The sequence below is a fragment of the Callionymus lyra genome, chromosome 1 (assembly GCF_982586985.1).
Source record: "Callionymus lyra chromosome 1, fCalLyr1.hap1.1, whole genome shotgun sequence".
In the NCBI taxonomy this organism is placed as follows: domain Eukaryota; kingdom Metazoa; phylum Chordata; class Actinopteri; order Syngnathiformes; family Callionymidae; genus Callionymus; species Callionymus lyra.
Window position 1 is genome coordinate 11,465,622 of NC_141818.1, and position 14,341 is coordinate 11,479,962.

General features: G+C 43.3%; 1 protein-coding gene across 2 annotated transcripts in view; it reads right to left on the reverse strand.

Annotated features, from left to right (window-relative positions):
• The window catches only part of fam222aa (family with sequence similarity 222 member Aa), a 66,599-nt gene that overhangs the window by 23,940 nt on the left and 28,318 nt on the right, over nt 1-14,341 (reverse strand). The window contains exon 2 of one of the 2 annotated variants that reach the window (XM_087793407.1): nt 4,801-4,943. In XM_087793407.1, coding sequence (XP_087649533.1) covers nt 4,801-4,897 — 97 coding nt within the window. In that variant the 5' untranslated portion in view covers nt 4,898-4,943. Of the gene's footprint in view, nt 1-4,800; nt 4,997-14,341 lie in introns of those variants that run through there. The other variant, XM_087793415.1, reaches the window with a different exon arrangement.

The following is a 14,341-nucleotide window of genomic DNA, read 5'->3' on the forward strand; positions in this document are numbered from 1 at the left end:
ATTCAGCCCTTCTCCCCCTGCAGGGCATTCTCCCTCTCATCTCTCTGGATGGGTGCCCTCTCTCTGGGGCACTACATGATGAGAGGCCTGAGCTCCAGCGCCTCTCCCCGCCTTTCATGTCTCCATCTAGGGCAGTGGAAGAGAGACGTGGAGGGGAGGATGAAGGAGGGGGCAGACTACAAATGTCACCCATAAGGGGGATTTAATTAAAAATGACAGGGGCTGGCTCTGGAGAGTGCAGCCGCATATGCGTGGAATTTGGGTGCAGTGGAAGCAAGTGCCTGTGATTTATAATTCAAGTAATGCTGCGCGCTCCTTTTAATTCATGGCTCAAGTAAAGGAAATATCAAAAGCCCGCCCTCGTGAAGCTAATCCAATATGATATTTTTAAGGGCAGGCGGTCAATGGCTTTCTTTGAAAAGCCAGCTTCTCCGTCTCCTTCTTCTGGACTCGTCCGTCTTTCCCCATCTCCCTCGGCTGCTGCCTCCTCTTTCTCCCTGCGCCCCCTCTTCCTCGTCCCCCCCCCCCCCCAAGCCCAGCCTGTGATAATGGAAACATCCTGCTCTCCGCCTCCCGTTTCTCCCGCTAAGCTCTGTGCGCTCGGGGGAAATTGATTGTCTGGCGAGCCGATCTGAACGCTTCCAGCTGATGGTAGAGCCAGTTAAGTCCTTTTTTATTGAGGGTATGAGGGATTTTTAATGGGAGTCGCATCAATGAACTGTGCAGCCACTCTGCATCTGCATGCAGGGTCTCTTTCTAAAAAAAAAAAAAACCCTCCTCACCCTCTTCCTTTCCAACTGTTCTGCTATTCATGCTCCAGATTTGTGTAAAAGGACAGCAGATGCAAATGGCAACGCTCTGTGGCAGGTAATAATCCTCCTGCGCTGTCACTCACTCCGTCTCTTTCAGGGCTATATTCATGTATGGAGCCTCCCGGTGAGAGCCCAGGTCACTGTATTCTTCAGCGTTGGCACAAACTGGGCCACGACCCATCAATCAAGTCGACCGGCTCTCCGGGGTGACCCGGCTCCTTTCCCTTCTCCTCACTTAGTCCCACTGTTGGCCTCCTTGCACCCCTTCTGGGCTCAGACAAACAATCGCCATATTGAATCCAAGAACTACAGAGCGCTGGAAATCCAACACTCGCTCCCCCCCACCACCGGCCCCCCCACCGGCCCCTCTCGGAGGACAGAATAGAGGCTATTATGTTCAAACATCCTCATTATAAACCTGAGGTCTGTCACAGGGGTGGTTGTCCAATCAAAGGCTGGAACAGGTGGAGAGAGAGAACGCCAAGAGGGACGGAGAACAAGTGCGGGGATAAAAGGTAAGTGTTCTTTTTCAATTGATTCAAATCTTGACTTCCTCTGTGGAAGTTCCCTTGAGGAAGTTGGATAATCCTGCTAATTTAGCAGAGAATTGATCAAGAGAGTAGCTGAAGGATTTTAACATGTCTCTTTAGATACAGCCAGCTCTTCCTCTTGCACTTCTTCAGTGGATGATTTGAAGTGAGTCCTACATACTATAATGAAACTTACTTCCCAGATGCAGCTTCTAGGGGTGTGTAGTGAAGAGGAAGATACAGGGGAAACAATGCTACCTAGTTGCAGGAAAACCATCATAGCATAGTTAAACGAAATGCTAACAATCAGCAGAATCACCTGCTGAATTCAAACTATTCCTATCTATACTTTGAATTTCCCAAGAGAAGAAAAATAATAAGCAAGCAAAATCAAGGGAATATTTGCATGTTGAAAACATGTATATGTCCTACTATCCTATATCTACTAGCAGAGATTGGAATTCATCTTATCTGTACTAGTACAAATCTTTACTAGCATAGATTGGAATCCTACTACTGAACTGGGATCTGAATATTGGAATTCCAACCTGTCCTAGGAGGATTCCAGATTCTACTGGTGAATTCCAATTTCTACTAGGAGAAACTGGAATCCTACTTCTGTATTGGGATCTGAATATTGGAATTCCAATCTTTCCTAGGACAAATGCGAATTCTACCAGGACAATCTCAGACAAATGTTTTGGAAAATAGACTGAATCATTTTACACCTAAAATGTCAGCATAGGTAAACCTACATTTACCATTATTATTCTAGGTGAATTACTTCATATTTTAGATATCTGATAACCCTTCTGTCAATACACACTGGAATTCCAATCTGTACTAGTAGGATTCCAGATCCGACTAGATTCCAATCTGTACAGATTCCAATGTGTACTAGTAGGATTCCAAATCCTACTAGATTCCAATCCGTACTAGTAGGATTCCAAATCCTACTAGATTCCAATCTGTACTAGTAGGATTCCAAATCCTACTAGATTCCAATCTGTACTAGTAGGATTCCAAATCCTACTAGATTTCAATCTGTACTAGAAGGATTCCAGATCGTACTAGATTCTAATCTGTACTAGTAGGATTCCAGATCCTACGAGATTCCAATCTGTACTAGTAGGATTCCAAATCGTACTGGATTCCAATCTGTGCTAGTATGATTCCAGATCGTACTAGATTCCAATGTGTACTAGTAGGATTCCAGATCCTACGAGATTCCAATCTGTACTAGTAGGATTCCAGATCGTACTGGATTCCAATCTGTGCTAGTAGGATTCCAGATCGTACTAGATTCCAATCTGTACTAGTAGGATTCCAGATCCTACTGGATTCCAATCTGTACTAGAAGGATTCCAGATCCTACTAGATTCTAATCTTTACTAGTAGGATTCCAGATCCTACTGGATTCTAATCTTTACTAGTAGGATTCCAGATCTTACTGGATTCCAATTTGTACTAGTATGATTCCAGATACAACTAGAATCCAATCTGTACTTTGACATATACAGTACATTGCTGTTGAATATCAATAAGGTAACGTTAAAAAAAAGAACATTACGATACTTAAGTGTATCGATAATTTCTTAAAGCCCTAGTAGCTTTTGTACAATTGTTACATGTTTACCTTCCTTCAAGTATTCGTTACAATCATCAGGTCAAGGAACAATCTTTCTATAGACACAAATATTCTCTTCTTCGTTCATACAAATGAGGAAGTGAAGACTAAACTGCCAACTCAACCGATATACTCGATAAGAACACTCCGTGCATTGGTTGGTTGAAGATTTACAGTGTTGTGGTTTGTTGGGAGGAAACGCTGGGACTCAAAATCAACACGGAGCCTCTTCTATAGAGGCGAAGACAAATTGTGGTTTAGGGGCCCCTTGGATTTAATTACCCCGCCCACGTGAGACATTTAGCATGTAAACGTGCTAGGACCCGCTTAGGACTTTCAATTCATATTTGCTCCCACGTTCTATGTAGGTGACTGTTAAATGGATTTAAATGTTTACTAACTGCTAAAAGCAGGGCAAACAGTCTTTTAAAGCATCTTAAAGGCTAATAAGACAAAAGTTATATTTGCACAAGCTCCTGTTCTTGCTCGCATCTACTGCGTGTGTTGTTCGAAGACGTTTTTATTGAAAAAAAACCCCATCAAAATGATTGGATACAATCAACATAAGGCATTATTATCAGATAAAACCAATAAATATACAATATATTTCTATTATGTTTGTTGTTCAACACTTTTCTTTTACATGAAGGTTCCCACTTTTGGAAGTTTCCATATAATTGTTGACATTAAAATCTAGGTTCCTTAAATTTTATTAAACCAGGGGTTGGCAATCGATTGACCTAAAGGGCCACTTTAAACATGGTTATTGTTTCTGTATTAGGGGCTTTCGGGTCAAATGAAAGATGAGAGAGAGGAAAAAAAATTCTATTAGGATGGGAAGACTTGGAAAAGCTACTAATACAAAAGATAAAAAAGAAATAAAGGACAATATTATGAAATGATCACTACTTTCTTTTTTATTTCAATCCTAACTATCATAACTATGGACAACATTTCTCAAGGATCAGTATTGTAGTTTTAGTCCGACCTCAGGAGGGTCAGATGTGGCCCCACTTTGCTCATGTCTGGTTTAATCACTTTCACAGCTCAACATATCAACATGAACATTATTTTAATATTGCAGGATTTGTCTCGCGGGCCACATAAAATGACTAAGTGGGCAGAATTTTGCCCCCGGGCCTTGCATATTAACGATGCTTTATATCCATTTTATAAACCAATAACGATGACAATGACCCGAGTGACACTGTGGAAACTCACACACACACCGGTTTGCTCTAGTTTTTTTTTTAACCGCAAAAGTAATGTTTTCTGAAGCGGGCCTTATCTCTGTCCCTCTCCACCACTCGAGGGATGGTGGGTGGTGTTCAGGGGGCGAACGGAGCAGATGTCAGGCTTTACAGCAGAGCCAGGGCCAGACACTGTAAATGTTTACAGACCCTCAGGGTCACCCGGGGCCGGCGAGGCACGTTAAACGCTGTCTGTTCTGGCCTTGTTGCCACGACTGCACAATCAGCGGCGCTAAACAGCCTCCCTCACAATGAGTGGCCAAACAACCGGGGCGAGTATGAGCGAAACTGTTTAGAATTCCTCGCGGCAGTGGAGGCAACACAGGGGTGGACAATATCAAGTCTATTCCCTCTCGTTTACAGCGACACTGTTCCCTCGTTTAATGCATGACGTTCTGAACTAAATTAGCAACCATTTGCTTCTTTAAATGAACAACATTTATTTGAACAAACCTCTCAGTAGCTCATGTAATGCTTTGCCGCCCAGCGCAAAACGTAGCGATGTCGTGTCCACCGCACTCACCTGCTTCCACACTTAACCGCCTGTTTGACATTCTTGCACTCTTTCATACTCGACTTACATTTTCGTCCCAGGGACTGTGGCGGCTCCAGGGTCTTGCTGACACACACCGGGTGCTGGGGTGGAGGGTTCTGCCTCCTCTGCAGACAGGCCAGCATGGCGGGGCGGGCACGGTACGACAGCCGGGGGAGTTCTGCGGACAACCTGGAATGGGGAAAAAAAAAAGATGGAGAAAGAGAGAGAGCAAGTGGAGTTAGTTAACCAGAATGATTTGAGGTCAATGCCCCGCGGATTTGTCCGCCGAGCCGTCAGGAGGTGCCTCCGGGGTAAAAATCGCCAAGGTTTTTTCACCCAGGATGTAATTGGGAAAGCATGCCCCGCTACTGCCTGCCTCTCGACTCGTGTGCGCGGAATGATAAACACGCACCTGCACCGGAGCAGCTCGGGCCCGCTTCACGGCCCGGTCCGGACCAGTCACTCGCACATCACGCCACCGTGCACACGTCAACCCCCCCGAAAAAAACCCCGCCATCTCCTGACCATGAAACCGTACCCGGGGAACATACACTAGGTGTCACCGGCGGAGAATATTGGCACGTTTTTTTTTCAAGTGAGGAATGCGGTGATTGATGGCGTTATCTGTGGACGGGGAGAAATGCTAATGCTGAGAAAACAGCAGTCGGTGCGCGGCGACTTAACATGCAAGAGCTCCGAGGGACTGTCAGCGAAAAAAAGGCCTGGGGGACTCAGAAGTGTCTGGATGTATGTGTAGCGGCGGTACTGTACCGTGGGCCTCCGCCATGTGTATGCGGGTCTGACGGTTTTTGGGAGGGGGAGTCTGCCAACCGCACATCACGGCTAGTGACGGCACTAATCAATCTCCCTCCAGGCCATAAATCTCCGGCTCAACTCTCCTCCACACATCCACCTTCAGTCTGGAGCAAATTTCCTTCCAAAAAAAAGCCTCCGAGGAAACAGTTTCCATAGAATCAACACACATATATGAGGTTTCCTCACTGTTTATGACGGGAAGGAATTGTTCTTCGGCATCAGATGGATAAAGACGGTTGATTTCAAAAGAGAGATACTCAGCCCTCGCCGTGTCCAATATTGTTTGGCTTCCAGGAAAAACACACACATGCTCATTGTGCTGGTTTAACCACTCAGCCTTCAGGCACCTACAAAGCAGAAACACTCTGGCCTTAATCTTCACTCTGCATGGGTCCCAAAAATGCACCGCAACACCATTGTCTGTCCATCCAGGTCAGTCCCATATTAAAACAAGGAGATGGATATATTATTTTTTTTTTTTGCTGCCACTGCTGTCGTCTGCAGATTATTGGAAAAAAAAAAAGGGTTTGTCTCGCACCTGTCGCTGACATGTCCCCGGTTATTTATTCCTTCGATGAATCATCACAAGAGCATTTAGCCACCTGCCATCCGTCCATTACTTTGTTTTATAGATTATCTTCTCAATACAAAGGAAAGCTATTACATTGATTAGCAGATGAGAACAACGGTCTGTAAAACACCAGCTTTCACTTTCCGTCATTAAAAAGTATTTGAAAATGACAGATGCCGACAGAAGCCTAGAGACAAGCTTTAAATTAAGCTTTAACTTGTAAAAAAAAAATAAGATACATTTGTTCCGTTTATTTGTGTCTTTTTGTGACATACCTAGTACCCTATGTACACAGAAAAAACCTAAATAATCATCCTGAACGTGTAGTTAAAAAAGTATTGTGCATCTTTTTTTTTTTTTAAATCTCCTCTAACAACCACTATATCAGCCGCGCCTTCAGCAAGCAATACACCTTTGTCTCGTTGCCAGGTTGGTGAGATTTCCATCCAGGTGGGCTTCTTTTAAACATGTTTTGTCGTGTCTATTGTTAACTCTGGCAGCTGTGTTTTGGTTTATCATGGGTTTTTATTCTGTTGGTGTCAGGGTTATATTGTGTTTGGGATGAAAACCATCGGTCAGATCTGGTAACCCTGTTGGTCAAAGAAAAGCCGACGTCTCTATGAAGACCTTCCCGTCCCGTCTTCTACCCATTATGCGACTCTAGAGGACCCAAAGAACTCAGTTTTTCCTTCACAGAAACAGAAATTGTCTTTTCAGAAATCCCTCCTTACAAGAATGGCTTTCAGTGATAACAATGGCGTTTTTTGTGCAGACGAGAGACCAGAATGCCTGGAAATATCTACACAAGGACTTCCATTTCTGTAGGAGTTTGCTGGTCTGTCTGGCTTTGGACTGGTGGCATGTCGAGGGAGTCCCTGACATTAAGATCTTTTCATTGAGTCAGCACGATCCTTGCAGTGAAACTGGTCAAGGATTGTCTCATTTTCTATCTAAGAAGTGACTTTGGAGACAGAAAAATGAATATATTGGGGTCAATATCATGAGTTAAGCTTAAAAAAAAGAGCTAAGCCAAAAGGCAAATTTACCAGTCAAGCTAAGGATCAAAGGAATTGATTAAAAAAAATAAGAATATTGAATAAATACTGAAAAAAGTAAGATAAAATGGTAACATTTTATAATGCAATAAAATAAATATATAAAGAGGAAGAAGAAATGGTTTGTGGTACAAAATAAAAAAGATATATATGAATGCTGAGACTGTCTCCTTCAGCCTATATGTCAACCCTTTCCTGTTAGAGAAAAGAAAAGGGCACACACACACACACACACACACACATGCACACACACACTGCAGATGGATGAGCGAGGCCAGTCTCTATTTTGCGCCAGGTGCTTGAGCAGAAAAGGTCGCTCATGGTGCCATTTCCTCTCGCTCACAGGCGGGCCTGGCCCAAACACACTGGCACTTTGAGCTCATTACTGGCTATTCACATAATCCTTTCTCTGTGTCCTCTCTATGAGGATACTAATTTCACAACAAGACCGTCCTCACAGCCCATTTGTACAAAGATAGTGGTTGGTTCGGGGGAACGACTGGCGTACATAGACACTAAAAGTCTTGTGGAAAAAAAGGGAGTGCGAGGGTTGAAGCTTCCCAGTTTTTCTCCCCCCCTCTCTGAAATGTAAGACAATAGCGTAACTACCTTCCATTTTTCTCCATTTGCCGTTCAACAAATGTATTCCGAGGCATTATGCTTTGCTGAAAGAGACCCACTTTTTTTCAATTCAATTTCAAGAAGCAATTTTCTCCCATTATTGCCTTTAAGAGCGAAGCAGAAGGAGCCGGTCTTTAGCTTGTTTGTCATGTTCCCCTCTTTGCCTCGTCTCCTACCATTAGGCTATTGTGTCTTCCAGATGTGGCAAGAAAAAACGAAGCGCTGACCCGACACGCCAGCTGCCCCGATAAGAGTCGGCAACATCCGTCCGCCGAACCTCCATACGAGGAGGTGTCCGGACATCCACACGCTTCCATCTGCACTCATCAAATCCACTCACGGATCTCCGATTACACCGACGCGTGGATATATCGCGGAAAGCCAGGCCGTCATTTGGCTTGGCCCAGTTCTGCCCGGCTCCACAGCTGGGTCTGAGATGGGGGGGCGACGAAGGGTGGGTCTCATGAGATGAGGATATAAACTGGAATCACGAGGCTGTGGGTTTGGCAAAGTGCTATTTCTTAGTTAAAAGGTTCTTAAATTGGAAGGGAAGATCAGAGGAGATGGATCCTCGAAAACCAAAAAGCTGTCTGACCAGATAAGCATCCGGCCAAGAGCGGTGAGAACCGGGGGGTGGTCACGGGTGAACACACCAAGTGTGAGTGCGCTTTTTCAGAAGTACTTGTGGGTCATTTAGTTAAGTACAAGATAGATGACTCTTGTTCCACCACATACAGTAAGTCTAGACATCCTGGTGTCACGTCACTAGCCTAGTCTTTTGCCAACAAAAGTATTTCTACCTCTAAAGGGCAACTGACTTACTACCATGTTTCAAATGTTCAAGTCTTCCTCTCCAAGATGCAGTAATTGGCATTGTTTTGAAGTTATTCCTTTATAAAGTTATACTGAATTCTCAGCGAACAAGAGGTTACCAGAGATCAAGATCAATTCAAGACACACTCAAATCAACATATTAGTTGATCTGTAAGGGTGTGCTGCTTTGTTACTTGCTACTTTATTCCATCCTTACAACTAAATCTATCTTTGTCTCTTTATAGGTCAGCCACAAGGGGTCTGGTTCTATCGTGGTTTCTGCTTTGACACTTATAAAATACATTCTACGGCCATGAATTGTCCACTGTTTGAGGAAGTTTAAAAAAACAAAAAACAATTCACAGTGTAGCTTCTAGATTCATACCAGTAACTGGTCACCAGAGATAGGAGATGTGTTGGATGCGTAGACTAGTAGTAGTATTGGTGACCGGGGATCTGGTAAGGATGCTACCTAGCTACCTTCAGATGGAACGAGAGTGAAAAACTGATGTATTCATCGTTTATGGGACAAACGAATGAAATCCAATGAACTCATAAACTCACTTTTTCTTACCATTACATTTAATTCATGCTTGTGACCCCAACAATTTCCCTAATCCTGGTTTATATGTGCCAGTGAAGAAGGCTTAAAAACAAGGCTTGGGGCCTTTGGGCTTCTCCGTTGGGGAGAATTTCAAATTTTATAATTGGATCTCGACAAAAGGACAATGTATTCCGAAAAAAAGAAGCCTGACCACCTCCACATTTCCATATTGTAGTTTTTTTTTGTTATATTAGGCCTGCTTTGTTAATGTCTGGGGCTTTAAGTGCCCCCATTTAGTGCAGAAGTAGTTGGTCCAGGGGCCTGGCAGACAGCCACCACAATGAGGAGGGGTGGGGCTTTAAAACTAATTGAATGGTGACCCTGCCGTCTCACTGTGGGACACCCCATGCCGTGCTCTTAACAAGCTGCTGTGTCTCCACTCTTAATAAGCCAAAACAAGTTAATCCAATCGACACACTCAAACCCTTTTCCTTTTCTTTAACAAGGCACTGCCTCTACCCCGTTAATCCCCGACTCGCCCCCCCCACCCCACACACACCCCCCGCCATCTCACCATACCGTCACATGAATGGAGGCCGAGTGAAAGGCTCCATTAGAAGGGTCTGGCAGTAAAAACCCCCCCCTCAGCTCCCTCTTGCACTTCCACGCCGGCTCGTTTGCAAACTGTATATTCAGAGAAAACACACACTAATGCTCGCATGTACCTGCATACAAGTTGTCCGATTAGACGGCGGCCCCACAATGGGGAGGGTTGTGTGCTTGCTGACCCCGAACCACACACACACACAAGCACGCCCTGACACAAACAAGGAGACGACACACAAATAAAAATTCTGCGGGGACGTTTGTCGACAGGCACGCACTCTGGGACATAAAAAAGCCATTGTTAACCAACCCTCCCAGCTCCACGAACACGAGCCACTGATTCCCTAACAATACAAGGTCTGGATGCACTCACCCACCAGCTCCGCACAACCTCACACTCGCACAATAAATAACCTGCACAACAAAAGGCTATTGTGTGTTAAAGCCTACAGTTTAGCCATTATCGCCCATGATATACAGTGTTTCGGGATAACGGCCTTATATATACGGAGCGGAATGTTGCCGTTACGGAGCTTTTTACGGCCCAGAATTCTGTGCAGTCGTGTTTATTAGACTCTTTTTTTTTTTTTCTTCTGCAGATGAAGGGCATCTTGGCAAAAACACGCAGCTGTTAAGTTTCCGTATTCCAGTCAGCATGAATAGCTTCATCCATCGTGTGAAGGGTGAGGAATGTCTGGCAGTCCAATAGCAGCGAGTCGTCTGTCATCTCTAATCAAAACACGCCTGCCTAAAAACTAATGTCAAGCCCGTAACAGCAATGAGGACTAATTGACTTCAAATTCAACCGCGGCATCTTTATAGCCGGATAACTCTCATTAATCGCGAAGGAAAAAAGGCGGAGGAACGCGGCGCCGATATATAGCCGCGAGAATGGGATTTGTTATTGGCCGAGGCCCCGAGGCGGATCAGAGGGAAGAGCCTGACAAACAAACCCGAGCAGTTTATGGTACAGATGGATGTTACAGATGGTTTATGATCGGAACATTCTTTGGGATTATTGAGATTCTGCCTTTGATTGCCTTTGCTGAAGGGCGGACGGAATCCTGTTTAATGTTAAAACACACAAGGACACATGAAAGTTGCTTTGGATTAAACACTGGACATGAAAGGCTGACGGCAAACAAGTCGGCTCTTTACTGCTACGTTCAGCTTTTTTTTTTTAAACCAGACTGGACCCAGATGGGCTTTATTCAATATAAAATCTCTGTCTTAACAATCTCAATTTGAAGACTCTCACCACGCCTACTCCGTTGCAGTTGGTTAAATGATTTTTTAAGATCAGATCACCTTAAAAAAAACAATAATAATAATCATGTATAACTCACAGATACAATAAAACCTAGCAGCAGATAATAACATCAATTGACACTTTGTTTTTCTTAGAAAATTACAAAGTAGTTCATTGGTTCCCAACCCAAGGTTCATGGCATAATAAGGAGTATTATAATCAGAAACTTTTGTGTATTGTATTCGAAAATTAAACATTTCAAGAGTTCATTTGGAAAGTGAAAAGACGTGGGATTTAACCTCCGTCTCATTTATCGAGATCGGAACCACGGGCTACTTGGCAAGATATCGATTATACTTCCTAAAGTTGTGTTGGAAATTCACAAGCTCTGGAGGCAAAAACAAAAAAATGAACTAAACAACACAATCCTTGTGATAAGTCACCTACACATCGTGAACGACAAGAGTTTGCACACGTTAGAAAAGTTGTGGAAATGCCAGTGTTACCAATCTGTGGATTGACTGAAGGATGTTTATGGTATGTTTGTTGTCAGTATTTTTTTAAGAGAACCCTGTTAAATAAAGGCATGAAATATTTATCCAAAATGTTGTGTGATGTTCTATCCTTGCCTTCAGTTAAATTCCATTAGTTCTGTCCAGGGAGTCCCCCACATATACATAGTCCAAATAAACTGTTTATAACTAAAGAGACATAAGTATAATTTGTTCATTCTTTTTTTTATTTCACTCTGGGAGGGAGGTATGTCCCAGCTACATAGGGCTATAGGCTAACAGAAGACCTCTAGGACTGTGGGAGTAAACTAGAAACATGATTGTACTATAGAGAAGATGAACTGAAACTTTATCTTTAATTGTTTTTCTTTTTTCCTCACCTATTTTTGTTCCTGTTTCTGTATCACTATTGCTTTTCTGAAGTACACTTTGTCATAAGCCAAAATTGATCACCGGACACCTCAAAGATTTGTCATTTAGTTTGTAAGAAATACAGAGAACCATTCTTGGAGTCCCAGATTTGATGAAAGTCGCAGCAAATCAAAAGTGAAAGGAGCATTTTGGAGGATTAATGGGATCATGAAAGTGCAATATAGAGCCGGAAATATTAAAATAGGATGTGTGGGCTGAGTCGGGACCAACTTTAATGGAGGCTGGTGTCTTTGCCGTCTTGTTCAGAAAGTGGAGCCATCTAAATAAAGATCCGTTTTTTTTCATCTCAAAAATGACCACAACAAAAAAAATAAAAAGACAGTTTTATAACTTTAATATTTGCCTGTTTTCACTGCAACACAATGTGTGTGAAAGAGTCGTTAATATTACAAACATCTTCACCACAACGTGACAAGAGCCTTTATTGTTCCAGACGGGTCCGTTCACGGCTTAACGCTGCAATAAAACAAGGCTTCTTTTTCCTGCTGGGTCTCCCTTGAATATTCCAACACTTTTCATTGTCTCCCTGTTTTGTTCGTTGTTTGTTATGCTGTCATTCCTGCGTTCGCCTCCTGAACTTCAAAGAGCAGCTTATGTCAGTTAACATAGGAATGGAGGGAACGGTGGAGGAGAATAGGATAAAAAGGCATCGGAAATATAGGTATATTATAAAGGGTTTCCTTCAATAAATCAATGGGATATAATTAAATTCAAAGGACATTTTTTTCGCCCCCAAAATGCCGAGGCCAGGACTTGCACACGTCGCTCCGCCTCGTCTACGCTGACCCCAATTCCCGTGGTCCAAAGCAACGACGCTCCCACTCCGGGGTGTCATGGATCCAATATCCAGTCATGCATAACATTAATGAGTCGTGAAACCCAAAAGGCAATCAAACAGTGCGCCGGTGAAATGTTGACACTGATCTCTTTTGATATATTTAAAGAGTGACAAAGCCCCTTTTCTCAGCCAGATTTTTTTTTTTTTTAAGACTATACACGACAGGATGACACAAATGCTCCGGGCTAAGCTATCCGAAGGGGGAAGTTTTATTCCACAGATTGCGTTTTTTTCTGTCAGTGGGAATCAACAGCCTCTCTCTCTCTCTCGGAGCTCCCCATCCAGCTGTTGTTGTCCCGCTCGCTCCCCCAAAAGCTGGCCCTGATCATACACTGGGAATCTAATTGGCCAGAGTGGGAGGTGAGGCGGCGGTTGGTAATCACCTGCTGGCTACAGGCACAGATGGCACAAACACTTCCAAGATGTTCCCCCTGCAGCAGCCATCCAAGAGGACCCTGACAAACACCTGACGGGGCCAAAAAACAACCAGCAGGAAGGAGACGATTTTCTTACAGTCGGTCGCTAACACGTGAGCCGCGTGGAAAAAAACGCTAAACGCTGACAAGTCATTTGAAGCGACGACTCAATAACATTACGGATTCTGTTGTTGCACCGGAGACGCGGCGCCATAAATCTACGGAGAGATGCAAAAATATGCAACACCTACAGTAAAACCATCGATCTCTCCCGGGTTTCCAGAGTCGCGGGCGAGAAAAGTGCGCAGGTCGTAATGACTTTAAAATGGAAGATGCTTTCCATGACAAAGGCCGCCTGATAAGGGGGCGGCCATTATCAACCTGCACGACCTGCCATGAAGGGAATTAAGAAGGTCATCCCGGAGATAACGGCATATGTGAGGAATGATTATCTTTTTCCTGCTCAAGGATTTTCAAAAGTGCTGCCTCTGTGATTTATTTGATAGACAAGGTGGGGGACGGAAGCGATTCTTCTTCTGTGACGTGAGGATATCAAAATGTTTTTACTTAAAGAATATCTATATTTTTGAGGGATCTCCATATCGAGCTTCATTACAAAGCAACAGCTTTCAGTTCGGTCTATATTAACGCGTAATTTCACATTTTAAGAACCACAATCCTTCACCTCGATAACTGAACTCGATATTTACACAGAAATGTTTTCCATTTCTGGCATTTCTGCAAACACAATTTGAATTAATAACTATGGATGAGTTGAAACTGAGGGTTTTTCTTGCATAAATCCTTTTATTTTGTTTCTCCAAGTTAAAACATTCAGGTTTAACATGTACAATTGGACTTTTTAGTATAAGTTTATATGTAATATAAGCTTATCTAATGTGTTCTTGAGATCTCTCACAGGATTAATATATTGCTACAAGAAGACAACGCACCACAGCTAAATAAAAGTGAAAAAACAAGTTAAAAGTACACAATAGTTTTAAGTAAAAAGACGAGTTATGAAAAGTAAAGAACCCCTTAGATCACATGCAGCCAAAGGTATTTTACTTTATTTTATATCATTCATTTCACATGCTTCAAGTGTCACCCTTTG